General features: G+C 38.2%; 1 protein-coding gene across 1 annotated transcript; it reads right to left on the bottom strand.

Annotated features, from left to right (window-relative positions):
* Positions 1–1,543: 1,543 nt before the first annotated feature.
* LRRC10 (leucine rich repeat containing 10) lies at positions 1,544–6,721 on the bottom strand. The gene has a single exon (XM_074269648.1). It carries the CDS (start codon positions 4,323–4,325, stop codon positions 3,477–3,479), a length of 849 nt encoding a protein of 282 aa, XP_074125749.1. The 5' UTR covers positions 4,326–6,721; the 3' UTR covers positions 1,544–3,476.
* Positions 6,722–15,827: the final 9,106 nt, after the last annotated feature.

Here is a 15,827-nt window from a genome sequence, read left to right as displayed (position 1 = left end):
TGAGTCCTCAAGCCCATAATTGGTAAATTGTAAAAATAAGCATGTAAACTGGAAGATGAAAAGAATATGTTAGAGATGGAAAAAAAAATAGGAGAAAGTTTGGAGCCTCTGGTAGAACAAAAAAAAAAAAACAAAACCTCACACCTTCACATTAGTCTTGTTATCACTGAATCCCAGAGTCCTAGGAAAAAGCTTAATTTGTCAAATACTAGTTCTGGGATAATAATGGATGGGAAAGATTCTAATTGACTTGTAGGGAAATGGAATATGAATTTCCTTAATAACCATATCCGTGTGTTTCCTAACATAATTATAGCCAGGATGGGTTGGCAGAAGCATTTAATCTCAAAATTAGATTTTTCACATTTAGAACTAGAGTGACTGTGATATTCTCTCTTGTAAAGATAAAACAAATTACTCAGGATTTGGGAAAAAAAAGAATCCTTTGAGGTTTTTAATCTTTTTAAGAAAGAAAACAACTCAATGATAGTAATCATGCAAGACTAAGTATTATATTATTTAATATAACTTATATCATTGGTCATGAGTGCTTTCATTTCATTCAGCAAAAAATGTATCAACTTCCCTCTGAACTGGACTCTGTACTAGGCTCTAGATACAAAAAAGAAAAATGAAAATGCCCTCAAAGAGCTAACATTCTTGTAAATTGTAAATCATCAAGAAAATGACATTTACACCAATAAGGAAATGCAAAATCCATAAAAATGCCAACTTTTTTTAAATTTTGTTTTTTAGTGAAGAGGGGGTGCTGCTAGCTGCTGGATGAATAGAAGCAGGAGGCTTGCTGGAAGTTATGGATTCTAGCAGGCAGGTGCAAGGAAGGGGTATTTTCCAGATATAGGAAAACAAAGCAAGAATAACCTTAGTGGAATTTAGCAAACAATGAATAGTTTGGGGACAAAATGACAAAGTACCCTCAAAGTAGGAACCTGGGATCTGTGAACTTGTTTGAACTTTATTAGTTTCCTTTGTGTTTCTATGTATTTATTTTGTATATTTTTAAAAAGTCATTCTGAGAAAGTATCCATAGGCTTCACTAGATTGCCAGAGGGACCTATGACATAAAAAGGAATCCTGTTGTGAATATAATTAATTATTAGGAAATAATTACTACAATTAATAATTGTATTGCACTTAAATGACTATCAAATAGCTGCTGAAAGTCCAGTTTGCCTGGAGGTCAAGGAAGAATCTATGCAAAATCATTCCATGAATGACTCCTTTCTAGACCCAGCATCATTTCTCAAGAAGATTTTTATGTAAGTCAGAATTCCAGAAGATGTTACTTCAAAGTAACCTTTTTGGCAGGTTAAAATACATTCATGCAATGCTTTCAGAATGAATGTCTGAACACAGTGCTGTGATGAGATAGTATATTCATATACTAAATAAGTTAATGTGTGGCTAATAAATAAGTAAGCCACTGACAGCAGTTGACTGAGTAAATGAATTTTTTTCCGAGGAAAGGAAAAAAAAAATATACAATTTGCAGGCATCTAAAGATAATTGCAAATATGCTCCTTTTATTTACATAGGTATATAGAAAATGCTTATTGAAATGCTAGACAGATTCAAAATAGGACATTAATTTTAAATAGACAAACATTAGCTATTCTTATGCAGAATGCAATCTGCAATTCACATTTACTTCTGTTTATTTTCTTAAGCAAGTAAATAAATGTTTAACATACCACTAAGAGCCCCACTTCAACCAGATGTGAATTTTCTTGAAGTTACTCTGTAGCACCTAGAGAACTGAGGTTCAATTGCCTCTCATTTATTGAAACAAACAGAAAGAAAGCATGCTCTGGAGTATCAGCCAGAATACCAGTCTATACATGACCTTAATGAGAGCACAGCTAAAGAGAGTCTCTATTTTCCAGATGATCATGAATGACATAAGAGTTATAAGCAGACCTTTCATGGGAAATTGGCTCAACTGGGCAAAACCAATTTTCAAGTTCATTAATGTCAATTGAGACTTATGAGGGTGGAAGGAAAATATTAAATGGAGTGAGTTTTGAGCTACAGTGAAAAAGTCTCATGAGTATTTGTTTCACTAGGATATTTTTCCATGACTGAGTTTGACTCTGAAAATAATGCTGGGAACACAATTTTAAGTGGCCTAAATGCGTAATGCAGAATAATTTCAGTCCTGGGAAGATGAGCTAAATATTAGCATGTTACATAAACAGCCATGGGCTAGTGAAAATATTTTCTTTTTGGGTACTCTGACAATGAGCCGTATGCCTGCCCAAGCTACTAGAAGATTAATCCTTCCCAATAGAGTCTTTACCTTGTTTCATTTTGAAGGATTTGGAATTGAGAGGAATCTTAGAAATCATTGAGTGCATTTCTCTCATTTTATAGTTCAATCCAAAATCAGATGAAGACTTGCCCAAGACAACAAGTAGCAGATCTACTTCAAATCTAGGGCTCTTTCTGCTGTAAAATCTAGAGTAGATCTTCCATAGAAGGACTAGACAAAAAAAAAAAAAAACACCCATGATGAGAAAACAGATAGATTGTGATCTCCACAGGTAGGATGAGTGTAGACACTGTCAACACCATAGTTCCAGTGAAGTAAGATGCAGACTGTCCAGTTGAGAGGTGATGGTTTAATTTGTTAAAATAAAACAGCTTCCCCTTTAAGGCACACTCTCTCAGGAACTCCTGAGAGTTGATTAAAGTTCCCATTTTGTGTAAAGCACTAGATGCTATGTAGACAAAGCTAAATACAATACAGTGTGCTCTCCAATACATTTCCAAATTCCTTGCTGCAGGATTGCAGAAGCTTAAGGTGATGGGTGCTATCGAATAATGTTATGCTTTTTTTTTTTTTCCAGTAAGCTGGGATTGAGAGTGGTAGAAGTAGTTGTGAGAAAAGCTAGTTACTGCATATTCTTCTTGGATATTCATTTTCTTCTGAATGAGAATAAGAGTTGTTTCCCATATGTTCCTTTATGCAGGAGAAATTGTTCAAGGAAGGAATATTGGTTACAATCAAGAATATACTGTAATTAGGTCCAAAATAAAGTCAGTCAACAAGCATTTAGTAGCATCCTACTGTGTGCCAGGTGGACAGAGTGCTGGGCCTGGAGTCAGAAGACCGGAGTTCAAATCTGACCTCAGACACACTGATTGTGTGACCCTGGGTAAGTTACTTGACTTTGCCTCAGTTTCCTCAAATGTAAAATGAGCTGGAGGAGGAAATTACATTGAAATAGAGGAAAGGGCAAACCCCTGGTACCTCTGCCAAGCAAACCCCAACCGGGATCACCAAGAGTAGGACAGGACTTGAACAAAAATGTGCCAGCTATGTGTTAAGTGCCGAGGGTACCAACAAAGGCACTTGACAGTCCCCGATCTCTAATGGGGAGGGGGAAGGAGGGAGGGGAGGGACACAGGCAAACAACTATGTACCAACTAGAGCAGATAACGGCAGAAGGAAGGCACTAGTCAAGTTTGTCAGCAGCAGGAAGAGGAGGGGCAGGGGGAGCAGGTGGCTGCCCTTGGTCAGCCTCCTCCTTGGCCATCCGGAGCCGCCTGGCTTTTCTGGGGTCCGGCTCGGGGGTTTCCTCCGACCACCTCCCCACGCGCCGCACCCCCTTGGCCACCTTCGGGGCGTTCCTGCAGGGGTTGTGGTCATAGATGACGAGCTTCAGGCCCGACAGGTGAACCAGGCTGGGAAAGTAGGAGATGTTGTTTCGATCCACGTCGATCACTTCTAGGAAGGGCATGTGCAGCAGCACGGCGGGGAAATCGCTCAGCAGGTTGCCCGAGAGCCAGATGGTCCTCAGCTCCTGCAGGCTCCTCAGCTGCCCGGGCAGGAGGCGCAGGGCGTTGGAGCCCGCGTGCAGGGTTTTGAGCAGGCTCAGCTCACAGACGACCTCGGGCAGCTGGGTCAGATAGTTGTTCTCGATCCACAGGGTCTTGAGGTTCTGCAGCAAGCTGAGCTCCAAGGGCAGGTCCCGGAGCTTGTTGTTGCCCAGGTAGAGGATGCAGAGCTGCTTCAGCGTGCACACCACCGGAGGCAAGGCTCGGAAATTGTTGAAATCCAAGGCCAGGATCTGCAGGTTCTGCAGCTGCTCCAGTTCCGGGGGCAGGCTGTTCAGGTTGTTGTCGCTGAGGTAGAGCTTCACCAGCTCCCGGAAGGAGCACACGTGCAAGGGGAAGCGTCGCAGCTGCCGGCTGCTCAGGTCCACCATCTTGTCCAGGGGCATCTCCTGGAGGTCTCCCAGCAGGTAGTTCTGGCAGCCATTGGCGGGAACGAAGGCGATGAGGGCCCGGAGGGTGTTCCCCATCGGGAGGCTGGGCGCATGGTGAGCACCGCCGGCCTCCCACTGAAGCGGGCTGGGAGCCGAGGGCCGCCAGGGGCCCGCTTTCCGGATGGCTCCGCCGGTATTCCGACCTGGCCCTCTATAACCCGTAGTTTATGTGCCGGGAGCCATTCATCTGGAGAGCAGCAAAATGCTCCTGATAGCGGAGTGAGTGTTGGGTGACGGGCGGAGGACCACTTGGAGACCAGCTCCCCGACAAGCAGCTCTTTTTATCTCCGCTTTCTAAACCCGTCCTTGGCCAAAGATAAGGGGGAGAAGATTTGGGGGGCCGATATCAGCTGACTGTCTGGCCCGAGCAGCAAGGCTTGGGGGCAAGGGCTGGCTCTATTTTTTTTTTTAAATAAAGCTTTTTATTTTCAAAATATACACTCACAAATTTTCAAAATATACACTCACAATTTTCAACATCCATCCTTAGAAAATCTTATGTTCTAAACTTTTTTCCCTCCCTTTCCCCCACCCCCTTCCCTAAACGACAAATAATCCAATATCCTGGCATCTATTTTTAAACAAAGCTAAACAGTTTCTGAAAAAACAAAATGTACAAATGAAATTATTATTGGGCGCGAGACACTGCACCCAAAATACGTTCCCTTAAATACTGAATGGAACTGCCCAGTAGGTTATGGCATTGGTCGTGGCTTTTTGTGAACGCGAAGAAAAGAGACGTCCTTTAACTTTAAACATGGGGCACTGGTGCTGTCCACCCTCCGGGACCCGAGTCCCTTTTTGTGTTGTCGTTATTTACTTTGTTGAAATCACCGTAAATGCAGGGCTGCCGGGTGGAACAGTGCCAGAGAATTGAGCTTGGAATCAAGAAGACTCGATTTCATGCTAAGAGACCTTGTTTGCCTCAGTTTCCTTATCCCTAAAATTCGTCGGAGAAGGAAATGGCAAACCATTGCAATATTTTTGCCAAGAAAACAGTCGGGCACGACTGCAAAAAGACTGAACAACATCTCCTTCCATATTACTCTTTGATCTAATTGACATTGTCCTCTCACAACATTATCAATAAAGTCCAGTGACTCCCTCTTATATCTAGGATCAAATATAAAATCTGCTGACATCCAAAGCCCTTTGTAATCTGGTTCCTTTCTGCTTTTTTAGTCTTTCTCCATATTCTCTGTGATTCAGAGACACTGATCTCCTTATTGCTGCTCACTCATGATGCTCCATCTCCAGATTTGGGGTATTTTTCCTATTCATCTGGAGTGCTCTGCCTCCCTTGTCTTTGCTTCATGGTTTCCCTGGCTTTCTTTAAGTCATGGCTAAAATCCCACCTTGTAAAGAAAGCCTTTTACTCTCCCTTAATCTTAGCGCCTTCTTTCTATTATCTCCAGTTGTTTATACAGTCCGTATTTTGTCTAGGGTATGTAGGGTTTTCAGGACAACTAGCACCTCCAGTGTGAGGGCTTGTTGATTCCTTTTCAGCTGTGCACCTTTGGTATTTACTTGTTACCTAATTCTCACCTTCTGCTCTGAGAAGCTGTAGCAAATGCAGGGAGCACACCTCAGTAAACTGTCTCAGGCAGCTGGGCTACAGCAGGTTGAAGGCAACCAACAGGCCTCAAATCCCTAGGTGAGTTGGGGGGATGTCCACTTCAAGCATGGAAAGACAGTGGATGGATGAGAACAATTTGTTCCAACAGCCATGAAAGTGGCTGGAGTGGGTACTTCGGAGGAGAGCTTAGAGTCAGTCATCCTTTTTTTTTTCTTTTTTTTTTCCTCTCCCTCCTCCCCCTTCCCTCCTTCCCGACCTTGAAGCAATTGGAGTTGAATGACTTGCCCAGAGTCACCCAGCCAGGAAGTGTTAAGTGTCTGAGGGCAAATTTGAGCTCAGGTTCTCCTGAGAATCAGTCATCACTTTGATTTTTGTCTTGCCATAGAACTTCAGTGAATCCGGAAGAGAGAATGAGATCTGTGGCTTTGAGCAACTCTGTCTCACTTAAATCCAATTCAGGTACAAGTCAAAACATCATAGTGATAACACAAGTCCACTTTGGAAAAGGAGCAACAACAACCTAGTTGTGTACATGTTATCTCACCCATTAGATTGTCAGCTCTTCGAAGAAAAGGACTGTCTTTTGCCATCTTTCTTTGTATCCTCAGGTTTAACACTGTACCGGGCACTTACTAAGTGCTTAATGAATGTATATTAACTGATTGGATGACAATGCCAGGAGCTTTTGCTCTTCTTCGCTCATTTTCTTGAGAATTTGCAAGGCACATTTTGAACTCCTTTCTCAGTATAACCAATTGCCTTCTACCAATAGTCCAGTGGTTGTATTTTGATAATGATTTATAGTATAAATTTTATAGGAGATATTAGGATCTTTTTCTCTGAAAAAAAAAAAAAAAAAAGACTTGAAAAAGGTATCAGCCTGAGGGCTTCATGCCTAAAGAACTGCCCTTGTGAGACAGAGTTAGGAATTAACTGAGATTGTTGACAGCTCTGATGATCTCCAGGAAACCAGGGAATATACTGAGTACTGTATCTGCTCTTGGATAATTGAGGAACATTTGTTTGGATGGAATGCTTATATCTTGTATGCTGGAGGATATGTGGTAATCTCATCTGACTCGTGATATGGGCAGGGACATTCATGAAACTGCATTTATGCTGCAGATGTGATATTTGTCACAGAAGTCAAATTTAATAGTAAAAAAGTAAAAATAGTAAAAAAAAGTTAATAGTAAAATCACACCTGGCAGCTGCTACCTGGGGCTTCCTCTTCCTAAATCATTACTCTTAATCTCATCCAGTTGACTCCTCCCCAGTCCAATCCAGAGCACCAATTCCAGAAACATTCCATTATATATAATCCATCATATCATCTATATTATATAAACATATTTTTATTTTTGTTAATTACTAAGAAAAATCAATAAAAAGATCTATGTCACACCTATTATTTTGACAAAAATAGAAGCCAAGAATGACAATTATTGAAGGGAATGTGGGAGGAAAAGTGTAGATAATTCTTAGATGAGTTTCTCCATCTGTAATTTCTTCTGACTTTTAGTCTTGTCTTCAGTACATCGTAAACTGAATAATCCATTGACACCTCAAACTAAACATGTCCAAAAGGAAATTGAATATCTTGCATTTTGCCATTCCTCCAGTCCCCTTTCTCTTTTTAACTTCCCTATTTCTGTCAAGAGTGCCATTACTCTATTAGTCACTCAACTCAGGCTTGTAATCTAGATGTCATCCTCTACTGGCATGTATGAAGTATGCAGAGAGGACTAGCATCTGTGATGTGAGAGTTTGTCAAGCCCTTTTCAGAGCTGCTCATCCACCTTTGGTGTCCACCTTTCATTTAACTCTCATCTGTGATATAAATATATATGTATGTATATATAGGTAGGTATATATAATTAACATGGAATGTGTATGTGTGTATGTGTATTTCTATAAAATAACCTGTCAGTGAGTTAGGTGGATGTCAACCCTGAGAGAAATGATTATTAATAACCAATGATGGGAAAGATCCAAGTTTTTTTCCCTGTCCTATTTTCTTATTAGAAGCCTAGCTTTTGAAAGACATTACCAAAAATTTATTCCATCTAGAACATTTTATGTAGGTAAATTCCTGCCCATTGTGTTCTACTTAGGTTTGGATGGAGATGATTAAGTTGCACCAAGGTAATTTGGAAGTAAATGACAAGATCAAAGTTGGTTTCAGAACCCCTTCATTAGAATAGGTCCATCTTCATTATAATATTGATTTTCTCTCATTATTTGTTAGCCAATCCAAGTTAATTGCCATCCTCAGGAATACCCAGTCTTCCAAGGGCATATAAGGTCTTAATGAATTCCATGAAAGGTCTTTGGTATTTTATTAATAACATGCTAACATTATTGATAAAATGATTAATTACTCAGAAACTACGTCTCTGAAACTTTTTAAACATCACAACTCCAAGCACGTGAAGACATCTGACAGAATGGGAAGTTATACAACGACCATGAAGGTGGCTGAAACAGGTACTGTGGAGCGTTTAGAGCTTGGTCAAGCATAGAAGATGTCAAAGTCATCCACTGCATCCCAAGCCATAGCTGTTAGGTTTGCCTTTTGTCTTGTCACTGAACTTGAAATGATTCTGGAAGAATTGAGCCTGAAAACTTTGTATGACTCTTCCTCATCTAAATCCAACTCATGGGGAAGTAACTGGTGATATCATTGGTTCTTTTCAAAAAGATATAAATATAAATAATAATAAAAACTATATTCTTTATTCCTCACTTTTCCCTCCCACATCCAATCTCTTGCAAAGTTTTTTTTTGATTCTGCCTTCCCAATATCTGTCATATACATCCCATTCCCAGTCTGACACTGTGACCCTTATCAACTCCAAGATCAAATCTAAAATTCTCTTTCTTTTAAAGTCCTTACTCCTTTCTGCCTTTCCATTCTTATTTCTAAAACCTTACCCTTCTAATACCTTACCGTAACTTCCACCTACTCTATGAGCTAGTGACTTTGGTCTTATTGCTCCTTGAATGTTCCCCTATCTCCTAATTATTCCTCTATCTCCTAATTCTGTGTATTTCTAGGCAGCTGTTCCCAACACTTGTAATTCTCTTTCCCCCTTATCTCTACCTCCTGTTTCTCTGACTTCCTACAAGTCTCTGCTAAAATCCCACCTTCTGATGAGAAGCCTTACCCCATCACTTTAATCCTATGTATTTTATCCCTGAGAATGCCTCTAATTTATGCTCCATTTAATCTCTCTCAAAAAAATTATATGTGTATAGTGTATTGATCGATTGAAATCATTGCTAGGCATAAGCATCATAGAGACAAAAGGAGAGGAAAGTCCCATGTATATAAAAACATTCATAACAACACCCCTCACCTTTTTTTCCTCAATAGTATCTTATTTTTTCAAATACATATAAAGATAGTTTTTAGCATTCATTTTTGTAAGACTTTGTGTTTCAAATTTTTATTGCTCTTTCCTTCCTTTACCTCCCCCCATTCAAGACAGCAAGCAATTTGATAGAGGTTAAATATGTGAAATCTTTTTTTTTTATAAATAATAGTTTTTATGAAAGACTTGGTTCTTCTTAGTGGTTCAGTGATACAAATCAATCCCAATAGACTTTGGATAGGACTCTTTATGATCCCATTTGGGAGTTTTCTTGGCAAAGATACTCAAATGTCTTGTCATTTTCTTCTCCAGTTCATTTTACAGATAAGGAAACTGAGGCATATGGGATGACTTGACCAGGGTCACACATAGTAAGTATCTGAGGCCAATTTGAAGTCAGATCTTCCTTACTTTACAGGTTCAACACTGCACTATCTGGCTGGCCATTTTACTTTATTCATTATTTTTCTTGAGATTTTAGACTTTTTTTTCCCTACAGAATAGTCTTATTCTTATTTCATCTAGTCCTAGAAAGTGTTTCCTTGGTTATTTGATTGGAAAAGCAGTAAGTGTGTAAATTAATTTAAGTAGCATCTTCACTTTTTATTATTTTGGCATTGCACACCCATGAGCATTGACTTATTTAATGTCTCCTTTTATCTCAGGAATTTTTTTTTTGATCACATAACTAGCAAGATGGCTTTCTGATTTTGTCTTGGATCATTGTTTTGCTGAGAACAAAGTCATTCACATGGCTAGATGGCTTTCTAAAACTTTTCTAACCCATTAAATATATTTTTAAAAGAGTATTATGTGCTAGCTATATAGAGTCATGTTAGTTGAACTTATAAAATAGGACAGACTCTCTGAACAAGATTGGAACTTCATAAATTAAGTCCAGAGAACTTTGTTACTTAAGTATGTCCTTACCTCTAGTTACTGACATAATGCCCACTGCAATTAGCGCAAGCAAACTTCAACACTATCTGCAGGGATTCCCCAGAGCACTAGCTCTGTAGGAATCCCCAAGATCCTATAAGAAGCAAAAGCCATGAATTTCACCCAACCATTTTTTTTTATTATAACTTTTTATTGACAGTACATATGCATGGGTAATTTTTTACAACATTATCCCTTGCACTCACCTCTGTTCCAACTTTTTTCTTCCCTCCCTCCACCCCCTCCCCTAAATGGCAGGCAGTCTTATATATGTTAAATATGTTATAATATATCCTAGATACAATATATGTGTGCAGAACCGAACAGTACTCTTGTTGCACAGGAAAAATTGGATTCAGAAGTGTATAATGATCTCTTGATTCTGCTCATTTCACTCAGCATCAGTTTATGTAAGTCTTTCCAAGCTTTTCTGTATTCATCCTGCTTCACCCAACCATTTGAAGAAAAAAAAAGGGAAGGTAGAAGATTTAAGACAAGCTAGAAGATATGTTGAATGTGTGTGTTCTTCAGAGCCAGTGTTTGGCCTGAGGCAAAAGTTGGTGGGGAGGCAATCACCCCATCCTCAGAGGTTACTCATGACAGGGATCTGGACTTAGATATCTCTAATCCAAGGAAGCAGAGGTCCCTTAGCAGTCCATCTTCTGGGGTCTATGCTGAAAGGGTTAATGCTAAAGAGTAAAAATGATCCTTAAAGGGAAAAAGAACAATTGAAACTGAAATATCAAGAATAAACATATAGCTTATAAATTGAAAACTGACTGGCAAAACCTACTTTATAGGTTCAGCTAATATCACTCCATATTGCTAGCACATAATGCTCTTTTAAAAATATATTTAATGAGTTGGACAAGTTGTAGAAAGCCATCTAGCCATGTGAATGACTTATGGTAAATATTTAATAAATGCTTTTTGACTTGTTTTGTTATGGATGACTTCTCTTTCTTCTGACAATGGGAGGATATCAGTGGGGTGTTAAGGATGCCCATGAGTAATGCTTTTTCAAACTAAACTGCAAAGCATTCGAATTCTACTGTAGAGAACACAATTCCGTTGGGCTGGTCACATTGTTTGAAGGCCAATGTACACTTGTCAAAAAAATTATTTTATGGAGAACTCACACAGAGCAAGCACTCACAAGGTGGTCAGAAAAAGGTATCTTTTAACTTTAGAATCTATTTATGACATAGAAAACATTAGCATAGGACTTCCCAGCATGTGTGCCCTCATCAGAGAAGGTGCTGTGCTCTGTGAGCAAAGTAGAATTGAATTAGCCCAAAGGAAATGAAACGTGTATTTTTAAAAATTTCTTTTTTTTTAATTTAAAAAAAGTATAGACTTTTTCAAATACATGTAAAAATATTCATTTTGGTAAACTTTGTATTCTGAACTTTTGTCCCTCCCTTCACTTCCTCCCCCCTCCTAAGAAAGACAGCAAGCAGTCTGATATAAGTTAAATATGTGCAATCCTTTTAAATATATTTCCATAGTTGCCATGTGCAAGAAAAATGACCAAAAGGAGAATCAAAAACATGAGAAAGAAACAAATAAACACACAAAAAGGTGAAAATACTATGCTTTGATCCATATTCAGTCTTCACAGTTCTCTTTCTGGATGCAACTGCTATTTTTCATCCACAGTAATGACTTTTGTTAAGATTGCAGGCTACCAAGAAATCCAGATAGTTTTCAAACTACTGTTGTCCAGACTTCCTTCATCTTGTACTTGTGAAGTCGATGCTTTGCATCTGATATTTTCCCTATTACATTTCAAGGATAATCTAGCCTGTTGAGCCTTTTTGGATCCTGGCTCTGCCTTATGACAGAAACAAGCTCATTCTTTTGTCAGCAGGTCAGGGCACGAATACCCTTCCCTAAAAATAGGGCAGTGTGACACTCCATCAACACATTGAAAAAGCTTCTTCCAGGGAACCCATTGACTTTGAGACACATCTAGTGATAAGCTTAGCTCTGGATTCCAAGCATGCCCACAGCAGCATTCCAGACCCAAGAGCCTTCTATGGGGCCGAGAGTCACATCACAATTCAAGTGTTTTTCATCAAACTTCAGACATGAAGCAGAAACTCAATTTAAAAGGACTCCACCCCCACAAAAGGAATGAGAAGTATTGATGGCCCCATTCATAACCATATTTGACCAGTCACAGGAGGGAAATATTCTGTCAATAATAATATTATAATAATAATATAATTAACAATAATAATATTATACATTATATCTTTATATTGCCATAATAATGATGTACATATACTGTGTTTATATATGTGCAAATGTACATATGATCAATTTATTAGGGATCTTATTTCTTTCATATGCATGTTTTCCTTCAAGTTAGATTACACAATATTTTCTCATAACGAACTTTGAGATTGTTTATATAAAAGAATTAGGTTATCACATTACAAGATGTATTCTCACAGCTAACAACAATTAATCTTTCATTAAGAACCATGACTCCCATCTGCAGTTTTAGTCGATTCAATTGTTTTCCTTCCCTTTGGATACTCAAACTGTCACATCATAGTCAGAGAGCATTTATTAAGAAATGACTATGTTCCAAAAACTGTGAAAGCACTGGAGATATAATAAAGACAAAATTACAGTCCCTGAACTCATGGAGCATACGTTCTAGTGGGGGAGACAACTATGTAAATAATTAACTATATAAGTTATATAGAGAGGAAAGTAATTTGAAAAGGGAAATCATTAGCTGTTAAGAGACATAGATTTCCTCTGAAGGAAGAGGAAAAAAATCAGAGAAAAGAAACAGTGGAGAATTGGGAAGAAAGACTTTCTGTCCCCCTATAGGAAAAAAAAAAAACCCAACTCATATTCTATGTTATTGAATTTGCAGTGGATAGATCTGCATTTGAATCTAGATTTTGTGATATTTTACTTGCTTGATTTCTGGTCACTTTCCCTCTGCAATTGTCCCTTTACTTTGCAAAATGCAATAATATCTCCATTGCTTTCTAGTTTTAAATACTATGATGGAGAAAAAAAAACAATGGACTAAATATTACTAAGAAAAAATTACTTAAAAAGATTATATAGAAACTTTCTGACATGCATATTTCTTTTATTCTTTTAGATAATCCAATTAGTTTCTGGGTTTGGGGAATATGAGGCATATAAAGCAAGCTGACTGATGCAGTGGAGAGGCCAGACTTGGAGTCAGAAAACTCTGGACTCACATCTTGCTTCTCATAGATGCTAGAGGTAGTTCCTTTAATTTTTCAGTGACTATGGGCAACGTTCTAAAAACAATGTCAGAGGAGTTGCCTATTTGCATCAGTGGAGAGATTGCCACGCCAAGAGTTCCCCAGGATAGTGGCCATTACAATTTTTTCAGAGTGAAATTTATATTACCATATTTATCTGAGTATCATAATAATTTCTAAAAGAAAATAAGATTGGAGATTTCTGCCATAGGATTATAGATCTTGATTAAACCACCAATGCAGACAAATAGAAAATGTGTTTATTCCTGTGATATTTGAGTTTAGTGTATTTCTCTCCCAGATGCAATATTGTAATAAATATTGACACCCTATCTCAGAACTTACCTTGAGGTTTAATACTGAATCATCCAATTTCTGGGTCCTAATAGCCTATTGTATCAGTGAGGCATGGTGTAAGGAATTGATTTGGGTTGGGGCTTTCATAATCCTTTGGCAAGTTGCTAAATCATAAGGAGATGGCTCTTTTAAGTGACTTAGTCTGTTAGGAAGGCATATAGAAGTAGGATTAAATCAGGATCTGAGTGCATTTCTTTCTTTAAAAGAAAATTAAAATTCATACTTATGTATGCTGAAAAACTCACTGAAATGGGGGGGGCAAGAGTTGATTCAGACTGATCCATAAAAGTGCTTTTATTATTTATTTGAACACTTGATAAAAAATTGTCCCGTCAATTACTCTGAAATAAAAAGGAGAAAATATAGAGTCTTAAATAAGTATGAGACCAACTATCAGACTATTCAGCCCAATACTAGTTTTGCTGATTATAATTTCATCAGAGTCTCAAGTCTCCTTAATCACCAATAATCTTTAGTTCTGAAATCTGTTGGATTATGAAATCCTAAAAAATTTTGTGGACTATTTAACCAGGCATAGTGAAGAAAAAAATTTTATACACTTCTAATTTTAGTCTCATTATATATGAAATCTCTCCTCCACATGTCTAAGTCTTTATCTTCAATGTCAATGCTTTATCCTTGTTCCTGGTGGTTCTGGGATTCTGCTGGTGACCTTTATGGATCTCTGCATTTGAAGTTGAAGCAGATCTTGCTTCATACTTAAAGTTTCTCCTTAACCTTGGTCCCATCAAGTTCGTGTTCAAATACAGTTAATTACATGTTAATCTCAGGTAAGAGAAAGTCAGACCAAAGGGAGCAAGCCCAGGTTGACTAATACCTTTTGAATGCATCCCACTTACACAGCCAATCAGAGAAACTACTTTTCATCACATGGATAATGGACCAGTCCCAGTTAGAGAATATCTGTCCATAGTGCAAAATCCATGTAGGAATTTCATCATTAAGTGAGCACTGTGAACATGTTCGTCAGGACTAGCCTTATTGGTCAGTTCCCTGTTTCATATTCTTGTTGACCACACCCTTCCCCCCTTAGAATATAAACTCTTTATCAACAGGAATTGTTTCATTTCTTGTAACTGTATCCCCAGGACCTAGTACAGTGTCTGCACATTTTAAACATTTAATAAATGCTTGTAGATTAATTTCATATCACAGATTGGACTCCATCTTCTCTAATTGCCTATTGTCCCCTCAACTGAGATTATCATAATCTCCATCCATGGACTAACATCTCAGGTGCTCCTTTGAGAAAGATTTCTAGGGGCCAGACCTTACCTCTTAATGGCTAAGACAACATCTTGGAGCTGCCTCAACAAGAGGGACTTTTGGTGGGGACAATATCTACCTTGTAAATGTCAGCATTCCTTGTTTAACTAATCCTTAAATGACACATTTCAAATCCTCTTGCCAACCTGTTTGTCCTCCACTGGATTCTCATCTTATCAATGTCACTTTTAAAATATGATAACCAGAACTGAATATAATACTCCAAAGGTGGTCTGAATGACACAAAATATAGTGGGTCCATTAACTTCCTACTGGACACACTATACTTTTATTAATGCGGTCAAGGTAGCATTAGCATTTTTGGCAGCAACATCATGATGCTGAGTCAGAGCAAACTGGGTTTGCAGTATCTTAAAACCTTTCTGCATGAACTGTGAAGCCAAGTCTTTTCCATCCTTCTCTTGTGCAAAAGAATTTTAAAATATAAGTGCAAAATTTTCTATATACCCCTGTTTAATTCCTCATTTTAGACTTAGTCTGTAAGTCAAGATCACTGAGTTGATGTGGGATGCCTTATTTTCTCATCCATCTTATTAGCTACCCCTCTATTCCATTCCATTCCAGTGTTTTCCCAGAGTTTGAAGAAGAAAGAACATATGAATAGGACATTTATTTTTATCCACAACTTTAGTAAATATATCTCCTACTTTTTTTACCCAGTTAATCAATAAAATGATTCAATAGGATAGTTGACATCAAAGATATGTGGCACAATAATTAATCA

The sequence above is a fragment of the Sminthopsis crassicaudata genome, chromosome 5, assembly GCF_048593235.1.
Source record: "Sminthopsis crassicaudata isolate SCR6 chromosome 5, ASM4859323v1, whole genome shotgun sequence".
In the NCBI taxonomy this organism is placed as follows: Eukaryota; Metazoa; Chordata; class Mammalia; order Dasyuromorphia; family Dasyuridae; genus Sminthopsis; species Sminthopsis crassicaudata.
Note: the sequence above shows the minus strand (reverse complement) of the source record. Positions and strands in the feature narration are given on the sequence as shown.

Bases quoted from the DNA above. Each gene is read 5' to 3' on its own strand.
- LRRC10 (XM_074269648.1), bottom strand. From the start codon at position 4,325: ATGGGGAACACCCTCCGGGCCCTCATCGCCTTCGTTCCCGCCAATGGC.